This window comes from Colobus angolensis, unplaced genomic scaffold, assembly GCF_000951035.1.
Source record: "Colobus angolensis palliatus isolate OR3802 unplaced genomic scaffold, Cang.pa_1.0 Scaffold105, whole genome shotgun sequence".
Classification (NCBI taxonomy): Eukaryota; Metazoa; Chordata; class Mammalia; order Primates; family Cercopithecidae; genus Colobus; species Colobus angolensis.
In genome coordinates, this window is record NW_012111475.1 from 3998394 (window position 1) to 4014109 (window position 15716).

A 15716-nucleotide genomic window follows, 5' to 3' on the forward strand; every position below is an offset into this window, starting at 1 on the left:
TGGTTCACAGTTCCGCAGGCTGTATAGGAAGCGTAGCTGGGGAGGCCTCAGGAAACTTACAATCATGGCAGATGGTGAAGGGAAAGCAGGTAAGTCTTACATGGCTGGAGCAGGAGGAAGAGAGAAGGGGCAAGGAAGTGCCACACATTTTTTTTTTTTTTTTTTTCTGAGACAGGGTCTTGCTCTGTTGCCCGGGCTGGAGTGCAGCAGCACGATCTTGCCTCACTGCAACGTCCGCCTCCTGGGTTCAGGAGATTCTCATGACTTAGCCTCCTGAGTAGCTAGGATTACAAGCGTGTGCCACCATGCCCAGCTAATTTTTGTATTTTTAGTAGAGACAAAGTTTCACCATGTTGGCCAAGCTGCTCTCGAACTCTTTGTCTCAACTGATCCACCTGCCTTGGCCTCCCAAAGTGCTGGGATTACAGGTGTGAGCCACTGCACCCAGTCATGTCACACACTCTTAAACAATCAGATCTAGTGAGAACTCTTATCACAAGACAGCACTAGGGGGTGGTGCTAAACCATTAGAAACAACACCCATGATCCAATCCCACCAGGCCCCAACTTCACACTGGGGATTACAATTTGACATGAAATTTGGGTGGGGACAAGGGCCACAAGGCATGTGGGTATTTTATTTATAATTTATATGTATGACACATACACATTATATATATGTAAAATGTGGTATTCACAAAACATTTCATAATAAAAATTAATGAAATTCACACATGAAGCACATTTTGGGGACTCTTCTTATTTACTAGTCTCATAATCCTATCAGAGGAAATTAAGTTAGCTTGGCAGGAGTTGTTCTTCATGATTGTCTCTTTCATCTTTTCTTTTTTCTATTCTTTTAACCTCTTCCAAAAAGGATTTAAAGAGGCTTACAAAGCACCAAGAAAAAGTAAATTCATGATAAGTAAAACAAAGCAAAAACAAAATAAGGTTTCCAAAGCAAGACAGAGCAGGAACCATGTTAGCACTGGCCTGGATGTTCTTTGTTTCCCTTTTCTGATCCTCTTTCCACCCTTCTCTACCTGTTCTATGTTCCCTGAAGGGCTCCTGTGTCTCCTGGCTTCTCCTATAGCTACAGGGCTCACTGGGTTCTGATAACTGCTCTGTCCTCCTGCTGCTTCAGGCCTAGAGACAGGTAGCACTTCCATCCCTTGCTGACTTCCTTCATCCTGCCATACCTTTGTAACGTACTCCTTCACTAAGTCCTTCTTACTTCACCCTTTGGAAGGTGCCATGTTTCCTGTCAGGGACCCTGACTGCAACCGCCCACAAATCATATGCCTTAATTCTATATGCCTGCAAGATGTGGGTCTAAGGTCTTAGAGTCATTATCAAGTGGGAGACAAAATCAGTGAAAGAATCCCATCTCTCAAGAGAAGCAGACGTACACCTGACACCAAAATGGGCAAGAAAGTTTCTCTGTGGTTTCTCAAAGAGAGGACATTGTGGTGTAATCCCATTCTTTTCTCTTACAAACCATCTCTAATCCACTCAGGGCTCAGTCCTCAAATCTCTTGGTATCCACACACACTGTTTGATCTTATCCAGTCTCACAGCTTTAAATATACACACGCTGATGAATCCCAGTGGGTGCCTCCGGTCCTGACTTTCCCCTCAATTCATTTTCACTATCTAACTGCCTATTTTTTGGATATCCAATAGGCATCTCAAGTTCTTTCTATGTCCAAAACAAAACTTTCAATGTTTATTCTGTAATCCTCTCCTCCCAGTATGCCCTCATTTCAGTAGAGGGCTCCATCATTATTTGCCTGGTTGCTCAGGGCATGTGTGTGTGTATGCGGGAGTGGGACGAGTGGGGTAGCAATGGAAGAAAACTGTCATCTTTTTTTTTTTTTTTTTTTTAGTGACATGGTCTTGCTATGTTGCCCAGGCTGTTCTTGAACTCCCAGGTTCAAGCGATCCCCCTGTCTCGGCCTCCCAAAGTGCTGGGATTATAGGCATGGGCCACCACGGCTGGCCCTGTCATCCTTGATACCTTTTTTTCTCACATTCCACATCCAATCCGTCTCACGCCATGTTGATTCAGATCTTCAAAATACATTCAGAATCTGACCAGTTCTCGTGACCTCCATCACTACCACTCCAGCTCAAACTACTACAGTCTTTCATTCTACTGTATTTATTCCTAGCTGGTTTCCCTTCTTCTATTCTTGTATCCTGGAAGGATCAAAGGATTATACTTCCATCAGCCAGTGTAATCCTTTAAAAATATGTCATATCATATCATCTCCTGCTCAAAATCCACTAACTGTTTCCTAACACACTTAGTCTTCACCATGGCCTACAGGGCCTTACATTGCATGATCTTGTCCCTAACATCTTCATTTTCTGTCATTCTTTCCCTCCCTCCTCCCCTCTCTCCCTCGTGCCCTCTCTCCCTCCCTCCCTTCCTTCCTGCCTCCCTCTCCCTCCTTCCAATCCAGTCATAACAGCCTCCTTGATGTTCTGTGAACAGGTCAAGCACACTATTTGAGGCCTCGGGACCTTTGCACTTGTTTCCTTTGACTGAAACGCTCCTGTTCAGATATCTACATGCCTCACTCAATCATTTAATTCTATGCTCAAATGACAAACCTTCAGGGAGGTCTTCTCTAATACCTCCACCATTGCCTACTTTGCTTCACTTTTCTTCACAGCACTTATCAGTACCTGATATGATATGAAACATGTAGTTACACATTTGTTTATTGTCTGTCTTTCCATTTGGAGTGTAAGCTCTAAGAAAACAGGTTTTCTTGTTTGTTTTTTCCTTTCATCCCAGCATCCCCAGTGCCTGTGACTTGAAACAGAGCAGGCCCTAGGTAAACGTTTGTTAAAGGAATGGATGACTCCGTTCTAATTTGTCTAATTTCTCGATTCAACCTCAGCCAGATCCAACAAATATTTGAGTCTTAATTATGTGAGTGACACTTAGCTAGATACTTACAGCTTTAAGAACGTATAAAACAGCCCCAACCTGAACTGTGTCCTTTTGGGAGGGTACTGATTGGGAGAGGGCACAAGGAAACTCCCAGAGTACGGAAATGTTCTTTATCTCCATCTGGGTAGTAGTTACACAGGTGTATGCATAAGAGCAAATCTACTGAGCCATACTCTCAAGATATGTGTATTTTATGTTGCACCCCAATGAAAGATTTTGTTGTTGGTTTTTTAAGGTTCTCACGTATCTAGACACAAAACGAGACAATTTTTCAACGTGGCAAGAGCAGTGATGGAGCTGCACAGCCTGCTTTGTGAGCAGTGAGAAAGTCACCCCCAGGTACTAAGATTGGCATACCCTTGATAAAAGGGTAGGATGTAGCCTGTTTTTCTCCTGACGCTGGAACGTCCTAGGGATCACGGGCCTCTCCCATGCCCTGGAACCATCTTCTCACTGTGGCGCTCTTCACTGGTGCCCAACAACAGAGATCCCGAATACAGGACGCCGGATCAGTGGGGACTCAAGCCCTTAAGTGAGATGGAGCAAGGCAGAGTGGCCCTTGGGAGAGGGGCAATGGGGCACCCCTGTGCTTTAGACTTGGCTTGAGGAGGTGACACTTTGTCCACATGCCTGTGAAGAGAGGACGGCTGAGGACACACACCACCCGCTAGACTTCACAAACGAAGTGGACGCGGGTCACACCACTGCGCACGCGCAGCAGGGGCTCCTGCCACGCAGGCGCACGGCGGCCTGGCGCGGGACTAGAGGAGGCAACGGCTGTGCGGCCTGCGAGCGCGCGCTCCTTTACCGGCCAACGGACGCGAGGCGCGCGCCATGGAACAACGGTTAGCTGACTTTCGGGCGGCGCGGAAACGGGCGAGTTTGGCAGCCCAACCCAGCGCTGCCAGTCAGGGCGCACAAACCCCAGGAGAGAAGGCGGAAGCAGCAGCGACTCTAAAGGCAGTCTCAGGGTGGCTAAAGCGGTTCCTGGTGTGGAAACCTAGGCCCGCAAGTGCCCGGGCCCAGCCCGGCCTAGTTCAGGTGAGAATACGGAAACCTCCGCCCTAGGACCTGGCCTCGGAGCCACAGTCGAAGGGGCGGCCCTAGCTGCCGGAGGCGGGGCTGCTGGCGCCGCCCTCCTGCTCTAGGGCTGGACCGCTCATCTCCCGCCGCATGTGTCAGCACTGTTACCGGTTTTGACATTTTCTTTCCAGCCCGCGACCGATGCAGCTCCTGATTCGAGGCAGGAGGCGAGAGTCGAGGGTCCTGGAAGAAAGCACCTCTGCCCTTAATTTATTCACCCCGAATTGAGTTATCGTGACGTCCTGTGGCTTTGGGAAACCTCTCCACAACCAAGTTGAGCCACAGCCCTCTGCTAATGGAGGGTAAAAGGTCTAATTGGATACTGATCAAAAGTAGCAGTAATTAAAACTTCATTTGATTTGCACCTGGGGCACATGCAGCTAGTAGCCCACATAGCCTGTGACTTAGAAATGCATTTGAATACAGAATTTACCAAAGTGTGGTAACTGAAACTGCGGTAGTGGCAGAAGCTTATTCAGGTTCCACAGTCAATGTTCAAGACAAAAACAGAAAGTGATTTAGTATGAAAACCTTTTCACATTTAATTCTTTTGATAATCTCTTAATTTGCAGATGAATTTAATTTGCATCCTTTTGTGTTTTCATTTAGTTTTAACTCATCAGTAAAATGGTAAGGTGGCTTGCGGTGATATTGAAATGTCTATGTGGAAATACAAGACAAAACGTATCAAGGGAGAAGTGCTTTGTAATAATTTGTGCCAAGTGCTTTGTTCCTCGTAAGTGTAATAAGAACTAAAAAATTCCCTTTAAAATGAAAATGTAGTGGAAGAAAAGTGTACCTTGCTCGCCTTAAAATTATTTCCGTTAAGTTCATCTATTATTGCACAACATTTGATTTGAGGGAATTTTTAAAAATTAGTGAACCTATTAATTTTGATTTGATCTTCTCAGTGATATACAGGATTCCAGGTGACTTGCAGAAAGGTGAAAAGAGCGCAGCAGAGTTCAAACAATCCATTTCCTTGTGTGCAGTTTGTGTTAATTGTCTTTGGATAATTTTGTTGTTGACTAGAACTTTCTAAGTACAACACTTGCTTAAGATTTTAGAAACCATTTCCCTTATTCTTTTTCTCTCTGCAGTTAAAAACAATGTCTAACCCACGCAATGAGCTTTTGACTGTATGTCTTATTTCCAAAGGAATGAGATCATTGAGTTGGACCCAGAGAAACTGAACTCAGAGAAAAACTTCCATTATTGAGAACCCAAAAGCTGATGGCCAAAGGATGAGAGGAAATGCTGGACCTCCAGTTTCTTGTTAATTGCTCTGTTTTTCATAAGGGACTCTGCCTTAAGCTCCTTTTCATTGACTGTTACCATTTCTGGGTTTGCTCTGGTGTGAAAATTCTCATTTAATTTTTTTTCTTCAGATTCTGCCTCTAGTTTAGAAAAGAAAAATTCTAATTTACAATTCATGTCAGATAATTTTGATGGCACACTGTGGCCTGTCAGAGATTTCTTTAGCATTCTATTTTTTAAAAATTATTTTTAATTTTTGTGTTTTAATTGAAACAGCTTTATTGAAATAAGATTTACATACTACAGAATTTATCTCTTTTAACATACAATTCAAAGATTTTTAGTAAATTTACTGAGTCATGCAACCATCACTACAATCCCACTTTAGAACGCCTCCATCACTCCAAGGAGACCCCTCATGCACGTTAGCAGTTACTACCCGTTTCCAACCCCAGCCCTGCACAAACGTCAATCTACTTTCTATCTCTATACATTTGTCTTTTCCGGATGTTTCATGTAAATGGAATTATACAGTATGGTAAACACATTTTTCATCTATTAATTTTCATATTCAGCTAGGTTCAACATGTAGCCATAGCCAAATATTTTAAATTTTCCTTCTGGGAGTTTGAGAATATTCATTTTTTTTGATACTTACTTCTCCTTCAACTTTCTCTTTTTCGTACTGAAACAGTCTTTTAAATGATTACATTCATTGATTAACTCCTTATTTTTCCCTTCTAGCAGAAGACCTTCCTTTTCACTCTCAAGGCAGCATCCTTGGATATTAATTACCTTTTGTAAGGTACCTCTTTCTTGTGAGCATCATCTAGTTCTTGAGGCAGCAGATTTTCATGTTGTAGTTGAGATATTCTCTCCTCTACATAGTCCCACTTTCCAAAGGATTTACTTGGCTTAGGTCCTTTTGTACACTTTATAAAACCAAAACCTTTCCTCTGAGAGAATTTCTTGTGTCGTGGAGTTTACTTTTTAGGGTATTGAATTTAATTTGAGCTTCAGAAAGTTGCTCAGTTAAAAACTCATTGTCTTTTAATTCAGAAGTACCAGAACTCATTTTCTTTCTTGTAAAGAAACGTCTTGTGCTCTCTCTAAAATTCTAGGTCCCTTTTTGTTTTCACACTTTGATCGCGCTCACTTATAGCAGCAGCCAATCTAGCATGGAATGACTCAACTTCAGCTTCTAGTCTTCCCTTATTTTGTTTTTCCTTCTCCAGCTAAGACTTGCATTGTGTTCTCAGTTTTGAGGTCGTTAAGCTGTTGACCATACTGGGATACTGTTTTTGTTAACATTTTTCCATTGAGTTTTATAGTCTCTTGAAGGTCATCATTCATTTCTTTAATAATTTCAATGTCCTTAAATATTTCTTTTCCTTTTTGAGGTTCTTATTTTTTATTGTGTATACTTACATACACAATAAAGGCAGCATCTCTCTTCAACAAACAATTTTCATGCATCAGGTCTTTCTTTTTTCTATGACTGCAAGAATCTTGACTTAAAGTATTTCTTCAAGCCTTCAATTCCATTTCTAGTGATCCGATGGTCAGTTCAAGCTGCTCTTTTACTTCAACTTCTTTCCTATGTTGCTCCACTTTCCTTTCTAACTCTTCCCTAATGTTTTCATACAACATATTGGCATTTCTTCTCATCTTCTTCTTTTAAGGTGCATTCAAACTTGCTCTTGTGGTGTTCTTGTTTCCATTCTACTTTTTAATATTGAACTGTGACTTCATTTCTTGTGTTTTGGATAGCTCCTTCAGTACACTAAACTCAGTTTTCATATTTTTATTGTCTAGTGTAAGTTGTTCACAGATAATTTTTTTTAAGGTCCAGGGACTTTTCACAGAAATAAATGCATTCTGGATTTCCATTAGGATATGAGAATCATTATAATCCATTCCATGTTGCTTAATGAGCATCATAAACTTCTTATAATGAGGGTAAGGTTCCTCATGATCCTCTGAAGCTGTTTTAGATAGCCGAATTAAGTCATCAGGTTCATCTCTAAATGAGTTTGCTTTTTGACCTTTTTCTTTTCATTTGACATTTTCTTTGCAGGCCTAGCATGCTCTTCATTCTCCTTCCTAGGAAATTGCTGATGGGTTTTCCACTCTTCCTTTGTTGAATTAATTTATCATCATCGTCAGCAGATGTACTATCCTACAGGTTTTTTTGATACTGTTTTTTTTTTGTTTTTTTTTTTTTACTTTTGTGCTTCTTTCTAGCTTCTTCAACCTGTAGCTATTTATTTTCACTTTCAAGCTTTTCTTGTTCTTCCTCTGAGGTCACTTGTACTTCTTGTTCTGCTTTGGATGTTTGTTCATTCTTCCTTTCTGTTGCTTTCTTCACAGAAGAATCTTTCATTTCCATGGTAGGCTTTAGGGAAGGATGTTTTTCAGGAGGCCCTTCTCCCTTTCCATTTACTATGTATTTTTTCCTTTTTTATATAAAGGTCCAAGTAAAGACTTTGAAACACTCTCAGGGATACTCTGCTTGGTAGTAAAAGTCAAGTCTTCATCATCCAGTTTAGGGCATGAATCAACACATAGTTTTTTGAAAATGCTGAATGCAGATGCTTCAGAACTCCCAGAATCTTTTGCACTTGCTCCTCCTTTTTTCAAACTTGCATTCTTCTTGGATGCTTCTTCTGGGTTGTCATTTTGAAGACCGTTTTCAAGTATGTTTTTTTTTAATGTTGCAAAATTTGTTGTGTTTGTCAGACCATCAGAAATACATAATCTTCTGCAGTCTGTTAATACATACTCTTGAGTATGGAGATATTTTGTTGAAGAAGAATGCTAACTATACCTGACAAGCCATGATGTACAACAGGCATGAGGGCTGTTCTTTTCAACCTATCAACAGCATGTACATTTGCTTGTTTCTTCACTAAAATTCCACCTTTTGCTGTGTTTTGCAAACTATAGCAAGTAAAAGTGGTGTGTTTCCATGCTTGTTCAGCACTTCAGTATTCACATGGTGTGAAGGCAGTTTTTCTGCCAGTGGTGTGTTCTCATTGTAGATAGCATAGTGTAGTGCATTGTTGCTGTAGACATCCATAAGATCTGGATTGGTGCCACGTTCTAGCAGAGTGATGACACAGATCTCTTCCTGGCAATGTACAGCCTTCATCAAAGGTATCCTGTTTCGTTTGTCACCGATGTCAGTCTGGCATTTTCAGTTCACCTGGAGAGTGACTGCTTCCACATGGCCATTGGCATGAGCCAAATGTAAAACAGTCCTGTTCATCCACAGATGAAGGAATATAGAAACTGTAGGATATATGCATAGTGGAATACTCTTCAGCCATCAAACTTTAGGACATCACCCCACTTCCAGCAACATGGAGAAAGACCTGTTCATCCACAGATGAAGGGATACAGAAACTGTAGTATTCATTCACAATGGAATACCCTTCAGCCATGCACATATACTGAAATCATATCCCCTGGAGCCACACAGTTGAACCTGTTATTCCCTTAATGAAGGGATGACAAAACTGAAATATATATCCAGAATGGAATACCCTTTCACCACAGAAATGGATGAAATCCATTTGCAGTCATGTGGAGAAACCTGTTCATCCACAGATGAAGGGATAAATAAACTGTAGTATATATACACAAATGGAATACTCTTCATCCAGAAAAATATAATTACATCATTTGCAGCCACACTGTTGAACCTACAAGTCATCATGGTAAATGACCTTTCCTGTCCACCCGCAGCTGAAGGGATAGAGAAACCACCGTACAGATACACTGTGGAATATGCTTCAGCCATAAAGCTTTGGGAAATCCCCCATTAGTAGCCACATGAAGAAATCTGGAGAACATCAGATCCAACGAATGAGCCTGGTAGAGAAAGTCCCACACCTTTTAATCTGAGGCATGGAGATTCTAAAAACTTTATCTCCTGTCCATCCACAGATGAAGGGATCGAGAAACTGTAATGTATATGCACAAAGGAATACTCCTTGGCCATCAAAATAACTAAACCATGTCATTTGGAGCAACACAAATGAACCGCCGAGGCTGCAGCTGCCTCGTGCTGTGCCATGGATGGAAGCCACTGCGGCCTCCATCTGGGCCGAGCTCTGACCACAATGATGCCTCTGCCCCCACCCGGGCCTCCCTCTGACCGACAATGCCGCTGCGTCTTTTCAGTAGTCATTGATGAGGAAGTATCCACATCCTCCTTCCCACTACCAGATTTTGCTTGGAGAAAAGCAGTTTCCCGAAATAATTCTGTGACGAGCTTCTTCCACATTAGGACAAAAATGCTGGTAACTTTTAAAAATTCCTATAGAAGCCTCCTGCTTCCCTCTCCACCCATATCCCAGGCAAGCCCCCTGCATATCACCCTGCCCCAGAACCCATTCCCCATACCCATCCACCACTCCTGACCTCCAGGCCTTGGCTCAGGCTGGCTTTCTGCTCAAAGGCTCTCCTTTGGAGTCGCCGGGCTAAGCACAGCTTTGCCTCACCCCCCCCAAAATCTAGTAGTTATCTTGAATTTCTCCCTTTCCCTCACTATCATTCATTCATTCAACAAAAATCTTGTCATGTGCGCACCGTGTTCCAGCCTTTGTCCTAAATCCTGGGAGACAGTGTGACTAAGACACAAGTGCTACTCTTGTACAACTTGCATTTGAGCTTGGGCAGCAGGGAAAGGAGGACAATAAACAAAACCAGATAAATGCTATGAAAGAAAAAAGATAGAACCAGTAGATTGTGATAGTGAATTAGGGGTGAGGGTAGCAGAGTACTATTTTAAATCAGCCGAGCAGGGAGAACTCACTAAGGAGGAGACATTTAACAAGAAGAAACCATCCTGGCAAAAACGGGGACTAAGCCAAGGGCACATATGGTGACAGTTTTGCTGTTTGTAGTAGGAGGGGTCCAACCAGGTGATATGTGAGGGGAAGGGAGCATTCCTCTCAGAGGGAACCACAAGTGCAGAGGCCCTGAGGTAGGAAGCAGCCTGATATTTGAGGTATGGCAGTGCCTTCCTTGGACCATGCCTGTGTGTGATGCAACAGTCACAAACACTTCTTCACCCAGGTTTTACAGCAGAAGGGAAGTGGTACTCAGACAAATTCCAAATGAGGCAGAGGAATGTCCGTATCTCTCCTCTTCTTTGTTCCCTTCATCAGTTTGTTTACCCCCCACCCCCCACACCCATCTCCCTCTAGCTCCCTAACCTTTCTCCTGCCACCCCCTATAAAGGCCTTTAATTAAATAAGATGGGTTTTGGAGGAGACCATCCTAGGATCCTAGACTGACCTCATCTCTGCCTATCACTAGTTGTATGGTTTTAGGGAAATTGCTTAACCTCTTAGTGTTTCCTTATCAGTAAATTGGGAATAATAATGCCTGCCTCCTGGATTACAAGAGTTCATACATTTGAAGGCTCTCAGTAAATGGTGGCATAGGAGCATTCTTCTTTTTATACTCCCTAAACAATAAATTTAGTTTATTGTGAATTTCAACATGTATATTCAAAATGTATTTTGTGTCCATCAATCCATTATTTCCATCTGACTGCTGTCACCACCCTGGTCAATGTCTGGCTCTCTCTTGCTAGGCCTCCTCCCCAACCTTTTTAGCACCAAGGGATTTCGTGGAAGACAATTTTTCTACCCGGGGGCGGGGAAAAATGGCTTCAGGATGAAGCTGTTCCACCTCAGATCATCAGGCATGAGTTAAATTCTCATAAGGAGCGGGCGCCCTAGATTCTGCACATGCGCAGTTCACAATAGGGTTCATGGTCTTATGAGAATCTAATGCCACCGCTGATCTGACAGGAAGTGGAGCGCAGGCAGTAATGCATGTTCACTGGCCGCTCACCACCTGCTGTATGGCCTGGTTCCTAACAGGCCACAAATCCGTACGGGTCCGGGGATTGGGAACCACTGCTCTTGATGACAGCTGGAGCAGTCTTAAATGAAAAGTGGATTATAAGTTCCCTGCTTAGACTTTCAGCTGTTTCCCATTTCCAGAATCTTCACTGCAGCCTGCCTGGCTGTACTTGATCTGGCTCCCACCCTCCTGCCCTCCCTCCTTAGCCCTGTCATCTCATGCTACTCTCCCCCTTGCCCAGTACACTGCCCAGATGCATTCTTCTTGGGCCAGAAGTACTGTGCATGCATGTCAAATCTGACACAGACGTTTCTTAGAGTATCAGGGGTCAGGGATGTGGCTGATAATATAAGGGCCTCTCCAATCAGACTTTCTAATCTAACCGAGGAGATACTAATTACAGTGTTGATGCTAAAAAAAGAAGGTTCTGACAAAATAGAACTTCTGAAGCATCATAAATCAGATAACCAGTATTTGTGATCCCCTTTTAAATATTCCTGTGAAGAAGAATAGGGGATGTAACTGAAGAGATGAACTAAAAGTTCTGCTATGTATTGAGAACCTAAGTGTGGGATGCCGTGTTTGGATCTGGAGACACGTTGCCTCCTGGTACTTAAACAATCTGGCATCACACCTGACATGACCTATATTAAAAGAGAGACACTGTAGTACTTAATAGTTTGGTGCTCAATGAGCAGGAGAGCTAGCTGGTGCTCGGGGAGGCAGAGGGGTCACCCTCCCTGATGGCCAGGGAGGTCAGGGCTGACAGTTCATGAACTGTGCTTGCCTGGATGGAAGGCAAATAGTTGAGGAAGAAAGAGGAAGTGGATGGAATTCTAGGCCTGAGATGAGGACTGAGAATATCTTTGGGTAATAAGACCAATTAAGCTGGAGTAGAAGGGTCATTTATGGAACAAAAGGTTGTGGATGGTGTTGTAATGGAATTTCCTAGACCACTGTGACCCACTAGTGGACGGTGAAATTAATATAGAAGATCTTGTCCCCTATTAAAAATGTTTTTAAAATAGAATAGGAAATACAAGAGAATGTCTCCGGGAGGGTGAGTGTTGACTTGTGAAAGGTTGTTGCATATATGTATTCTGGGTTACAGTCTCAAATGTATTCCTTATTGTAGGGCATGCTCAAAGAGTTCTGAGATCAGTGGACTGGACACAGAGCTGTCTAAATACCTGTGTCTGCCATTAGCATCTGGCACAGGAGCCTGTGTACTGGCATTTCAATCTGTTGAACAAATTGAGGGCCTTGGGTTCCAGCCCAAGGAGTTTGGATTTTATCCTATAGGCAGTGAAAGTTTTTGAAGATTTGTGGGCAGGAGGATAATGGGTCTTTAAGAAAATTCATTTAGCAGTTGTACATAGGATGGCTTGGGGAGAGAAGAGATAGGAGGCAGGGAGTCTAGTTAGGAGACATTGGCTGGGTCTTGGGTGAGTGACAATGACCTGTGTAGGTTAGTCACAGGGGATGGGAAGGTAAGAGGGCCCAGTAATGGCTGCAACAGTGGTTTTTGTTTGTTTTTGAGACAACGTCTTGCTCTGTCACCCAAGCTAGGGTATAGTGGTACAATCTCAGCTCACTGCATCTTCCATCTCCCAGGTTTGAGCGATTCTCATGCCTCAGCCTCCTGAGTAGCTGGGATTATAGTCATGTGCCACCATGCTGGCTAATTTTTGTATTTTTAGTAGAGATGAGGTTTCACCGTGTTGGCCAGGCTGGTCTCAAACTCCTGAGCTCAAGTAATCTGCCTACCTCAGCCTCCCAAAGTGCTGGGATTACAGGTTTGTGCCTGGCTGATTTTTTTTTTTTTTTTTTTTTTAAACGTGAAAAGGATTTTTGTTTCCTGTCTCTATTTTAGAATCATGCCAGTCATAATATCTTAGGTCATCTAATCAGATCAACAAAGGTAACGTTGACTTCGACTGTGTTTGAAGCATTTGTCATGACTGTTGCGTTATCAGTTATTCAGGAGTTTCTGTATGGGGCACAAATTAGCTCTTCTTAGCAGCAGACTAATCTGAAGAAATGACTCCCATGAATAAGAATTTGTCTGAATGCTGTAAGGCTTTTATTAAGTCTCATCTCACTAAGTGCTGATCAGTTTTGATTGCTGATCAAAACTGTGCTGATCAGTTGGAGCAGAGCACATAGGTTCTTTGGAGATAAGATTGTTTTAGAGAGTAGGGTGAGAGAATAGAAATCAGTGAGCCAGCAGCCTTCTCACAGCAATGAAAACTGCCTTTTCAGATTAGTTTTGATCATCTCAGCTCCATTACCCTTTATTCTTTCTTTTGTTTGTGTATCCTAGGAAGCGCCGCAGCCCCAGGGCAGCACATCACAGCCACTGTGGAACATAGCCATTCCTCTACCATCATGCTGGGACCAGTCTTTCCTGACCAATATCACCTTCTTGAAGGTTCTTCTCTGGTTGGTCCTGCTGGGATTGTTTGTGGAACTGGAATTTGGCCTGGCATATTTTGTCCTGTCCTTGTTCTATTGGATGTACGTTGGGACACGAGGCCCTGAAGAGAAGAAAGAGGGAGAGAAGAGCGCCTACTCTGTGTTCAATCCGGGCTGCGAAGCCATCCAGGGCACCCTGACTGCAGAGCAGTTGGAGCGCGAGTTACAGTTGAGACCCCTGGCAGGGAGATAGGACCCAGCTGTGCTGTCATGCAGCTAACTTCTGATGTGGTCTTCCTCACCACTGGCTGTGGATTTGATTTCAGGTGTATAGGACCTGAAATGGCAGCTTGCAGGTTAGCTCTGTGACTGCATGGTTCTTCTACATTCTTTCCCTGATCTTTTGCTGCCATTTGATCTTTAGTGTTGGTGAAACTCTCTAAAGTACATTTACTGTGGGTCCGATGCAATTTATAAAAATTATGTACTCAAGAAGGGAGACCTGTTTGTCTCATTTCTCATCTATTTGGGGGATGATTTTAGAGCACTAGAAAGGCACTGGGGAGATTCTCAGCTTAAAACATCCAGCCATTTGAAGTAATGATTAGGTACATCAGGGCTGCATTGTAAATGTTCTCTTTAAGTCTTTTAACATTTATAGCAATTTTTTTTTCCCAGAAAGTTTAGGTTGTAAGTTTTGGGTTTCTTGTTTGTTTTTGTTTTGCTTCCTATTTTAATTCTTTCATTTTCAGTCATTACTGGTATTGAAAAATAAAATATCTTTAAAACATCTCTTCAGAAATAGGTCCCTCTTCATTGCCCATCACCATCTTCCACTCTCTATTATTTTGTCACCACTCAGTAAAGGAAGGTAGGAAGGGACAAAGGACTAAGTGCAGGTGTTGGGGAGGGATTTCACAAGTGGTTATTAATAGCCAGTTCAGCAAGAAGAATTGAGTGTGTACAAAGGGGAGGGCTGGAAGTGTAACTCCAGACCTGTTGGCTGCTTGGTTTCTTAGATTCTAAGGCAGCAGTCCCCAACATTTTTGGCACCAGGGACCAGTTTTGTGGAAGACAGTTTTTCCATGGACGGGGTGGTGGTGGAGGTGGTTTCGGGATGAAACTTCCACCTCAGATCATCACGCTTTAGAGTCTCATAAGGAGCACGCAGCCTAGATCCCTCGTATGCGCAGTTCACAATAGGGTTCTAAGGGCTTTAGAGTAAGCAGCCTTTTCATCTGGGCCTCTGGTGAGAAATTCTGTAAACAGTGATAATCAGGCTGGATTTTAATGTTCCTTCCTCTTCCAGTACAATGTTACGAGTTTGGGTTCATTAAACTCAGGCAAACTCCCATTGGGTTGGGGCTTCTCTCATTAATTCCATTTTGTGGCTAACCTTACTGTGTTTCAGCCCTTGTTGAAAATTCTTCTGATATGTGTTGCTCTTCCTCACAACCCTTTGCCCATTGGGAGTTTGGCTGTCCCTCAGAGCCATCCGGTCAAGCAGATGGTCCGTTCTAGCTCACAGAAAAGTCTTTTCTTCATGATTTCTGTCTGAACTGGACATGTAGAGAGTATGGGAAACAGATGAATCCCTATTAAACATGAAGTTTTGATTGTATTTAAGATACAATTTTGTTGACTGATTTATTTTCTTAAGGTTTTCTTAATTTTCTTGATACTTTCCTTGGACTTTTCCATTTCATAAAAGTCCCACACAAGGGAGTAATTCCCTAATCTAAGTTTTACTGCAGTGCTCAGGGCAGTAAGCATTGCTGTAGAAAGAACTCATTTGTATTTTAAAAATGTATAATTCAAACTTTCCCCTAAAACAAAATGCCTGTAACTCTGAATTAGAGAGGTTTGATCCAATTAGTAATCCCAGTGGGGTAAAGACTTAAGCACAGAGGAAACTTGACCTGTGGGTGGGTGGACCTCAGTAGTGATTTTTGAAATGCAGCTGTTTTTGAGGTGGAGTCTAGATTGCCTCAAGCCCATCTTGCATGGGATTTTTCTGTGAATAATTTTGTCACTTCTCCTCACCTCTTCCCAAAGGTGCATGTAATGATGGCATTAGGAAAAATAGGGTGTGAATCAATTAAAGGCCTGACAGGGAGAA

At 42.7% G+C, this 15716-nt stretch overlaps 1 protein-coding gene across 2 annotated transcripts; it reads left to right on the forward strand.

Moving 5' to 3' along the window:
- The first annotated feature begins 3684 nt into the window (after positions 1-3684).
- On the forward strand, positions 3685-15224 carry SAYSD1 (SAYSVFN motif domain containing 1). 2 transcript variants are annotated; one of them, XM_011944361.1, is made up of 2 exons: positions 3685-4003; positions 13506-15224. In XM_011944361.1, the coding sequence occupies exons 1-2, from the start codon at positions 3797-3799 to the stop codon at positions 13848-13850; spliced, it is 552 nt and encodes a 183-aa protein (XP_011799751.1). In that variant the 5' UTR covers positions 3685-3796; the 3' UTR covers positions 13851-15224. The 2 variants fall into 2 exon arrangements, with proteins under 2 accessions (XP_011799751.1, XP_011799762.1); XM_011944372.1 differs by lacking the exon at positions 3685-4003 and adding an exon at positions 9517-9606.
- The last annotated feature ends 492 nt before the right edge of the window (positions 15225-15716 follow it).

Bases quoted from the DNA above. Each gene is read 5' to 3' on its own strand.
- SAYSD1 (XM_011944361.1), top strand. From the start codon at position 3,797: ATGGAACAACGGTTAGCTGACTTTCGGGCGGCGCGGAAACGGGCGAGT. The intron at 4,004-13,505 runs GTGAGAATACGG...TGTGTATCCTAG, and splicing joins CCCAGCCCGGCCTAGTTCAG to GAAGCGCCGCAGCCCCAGGG.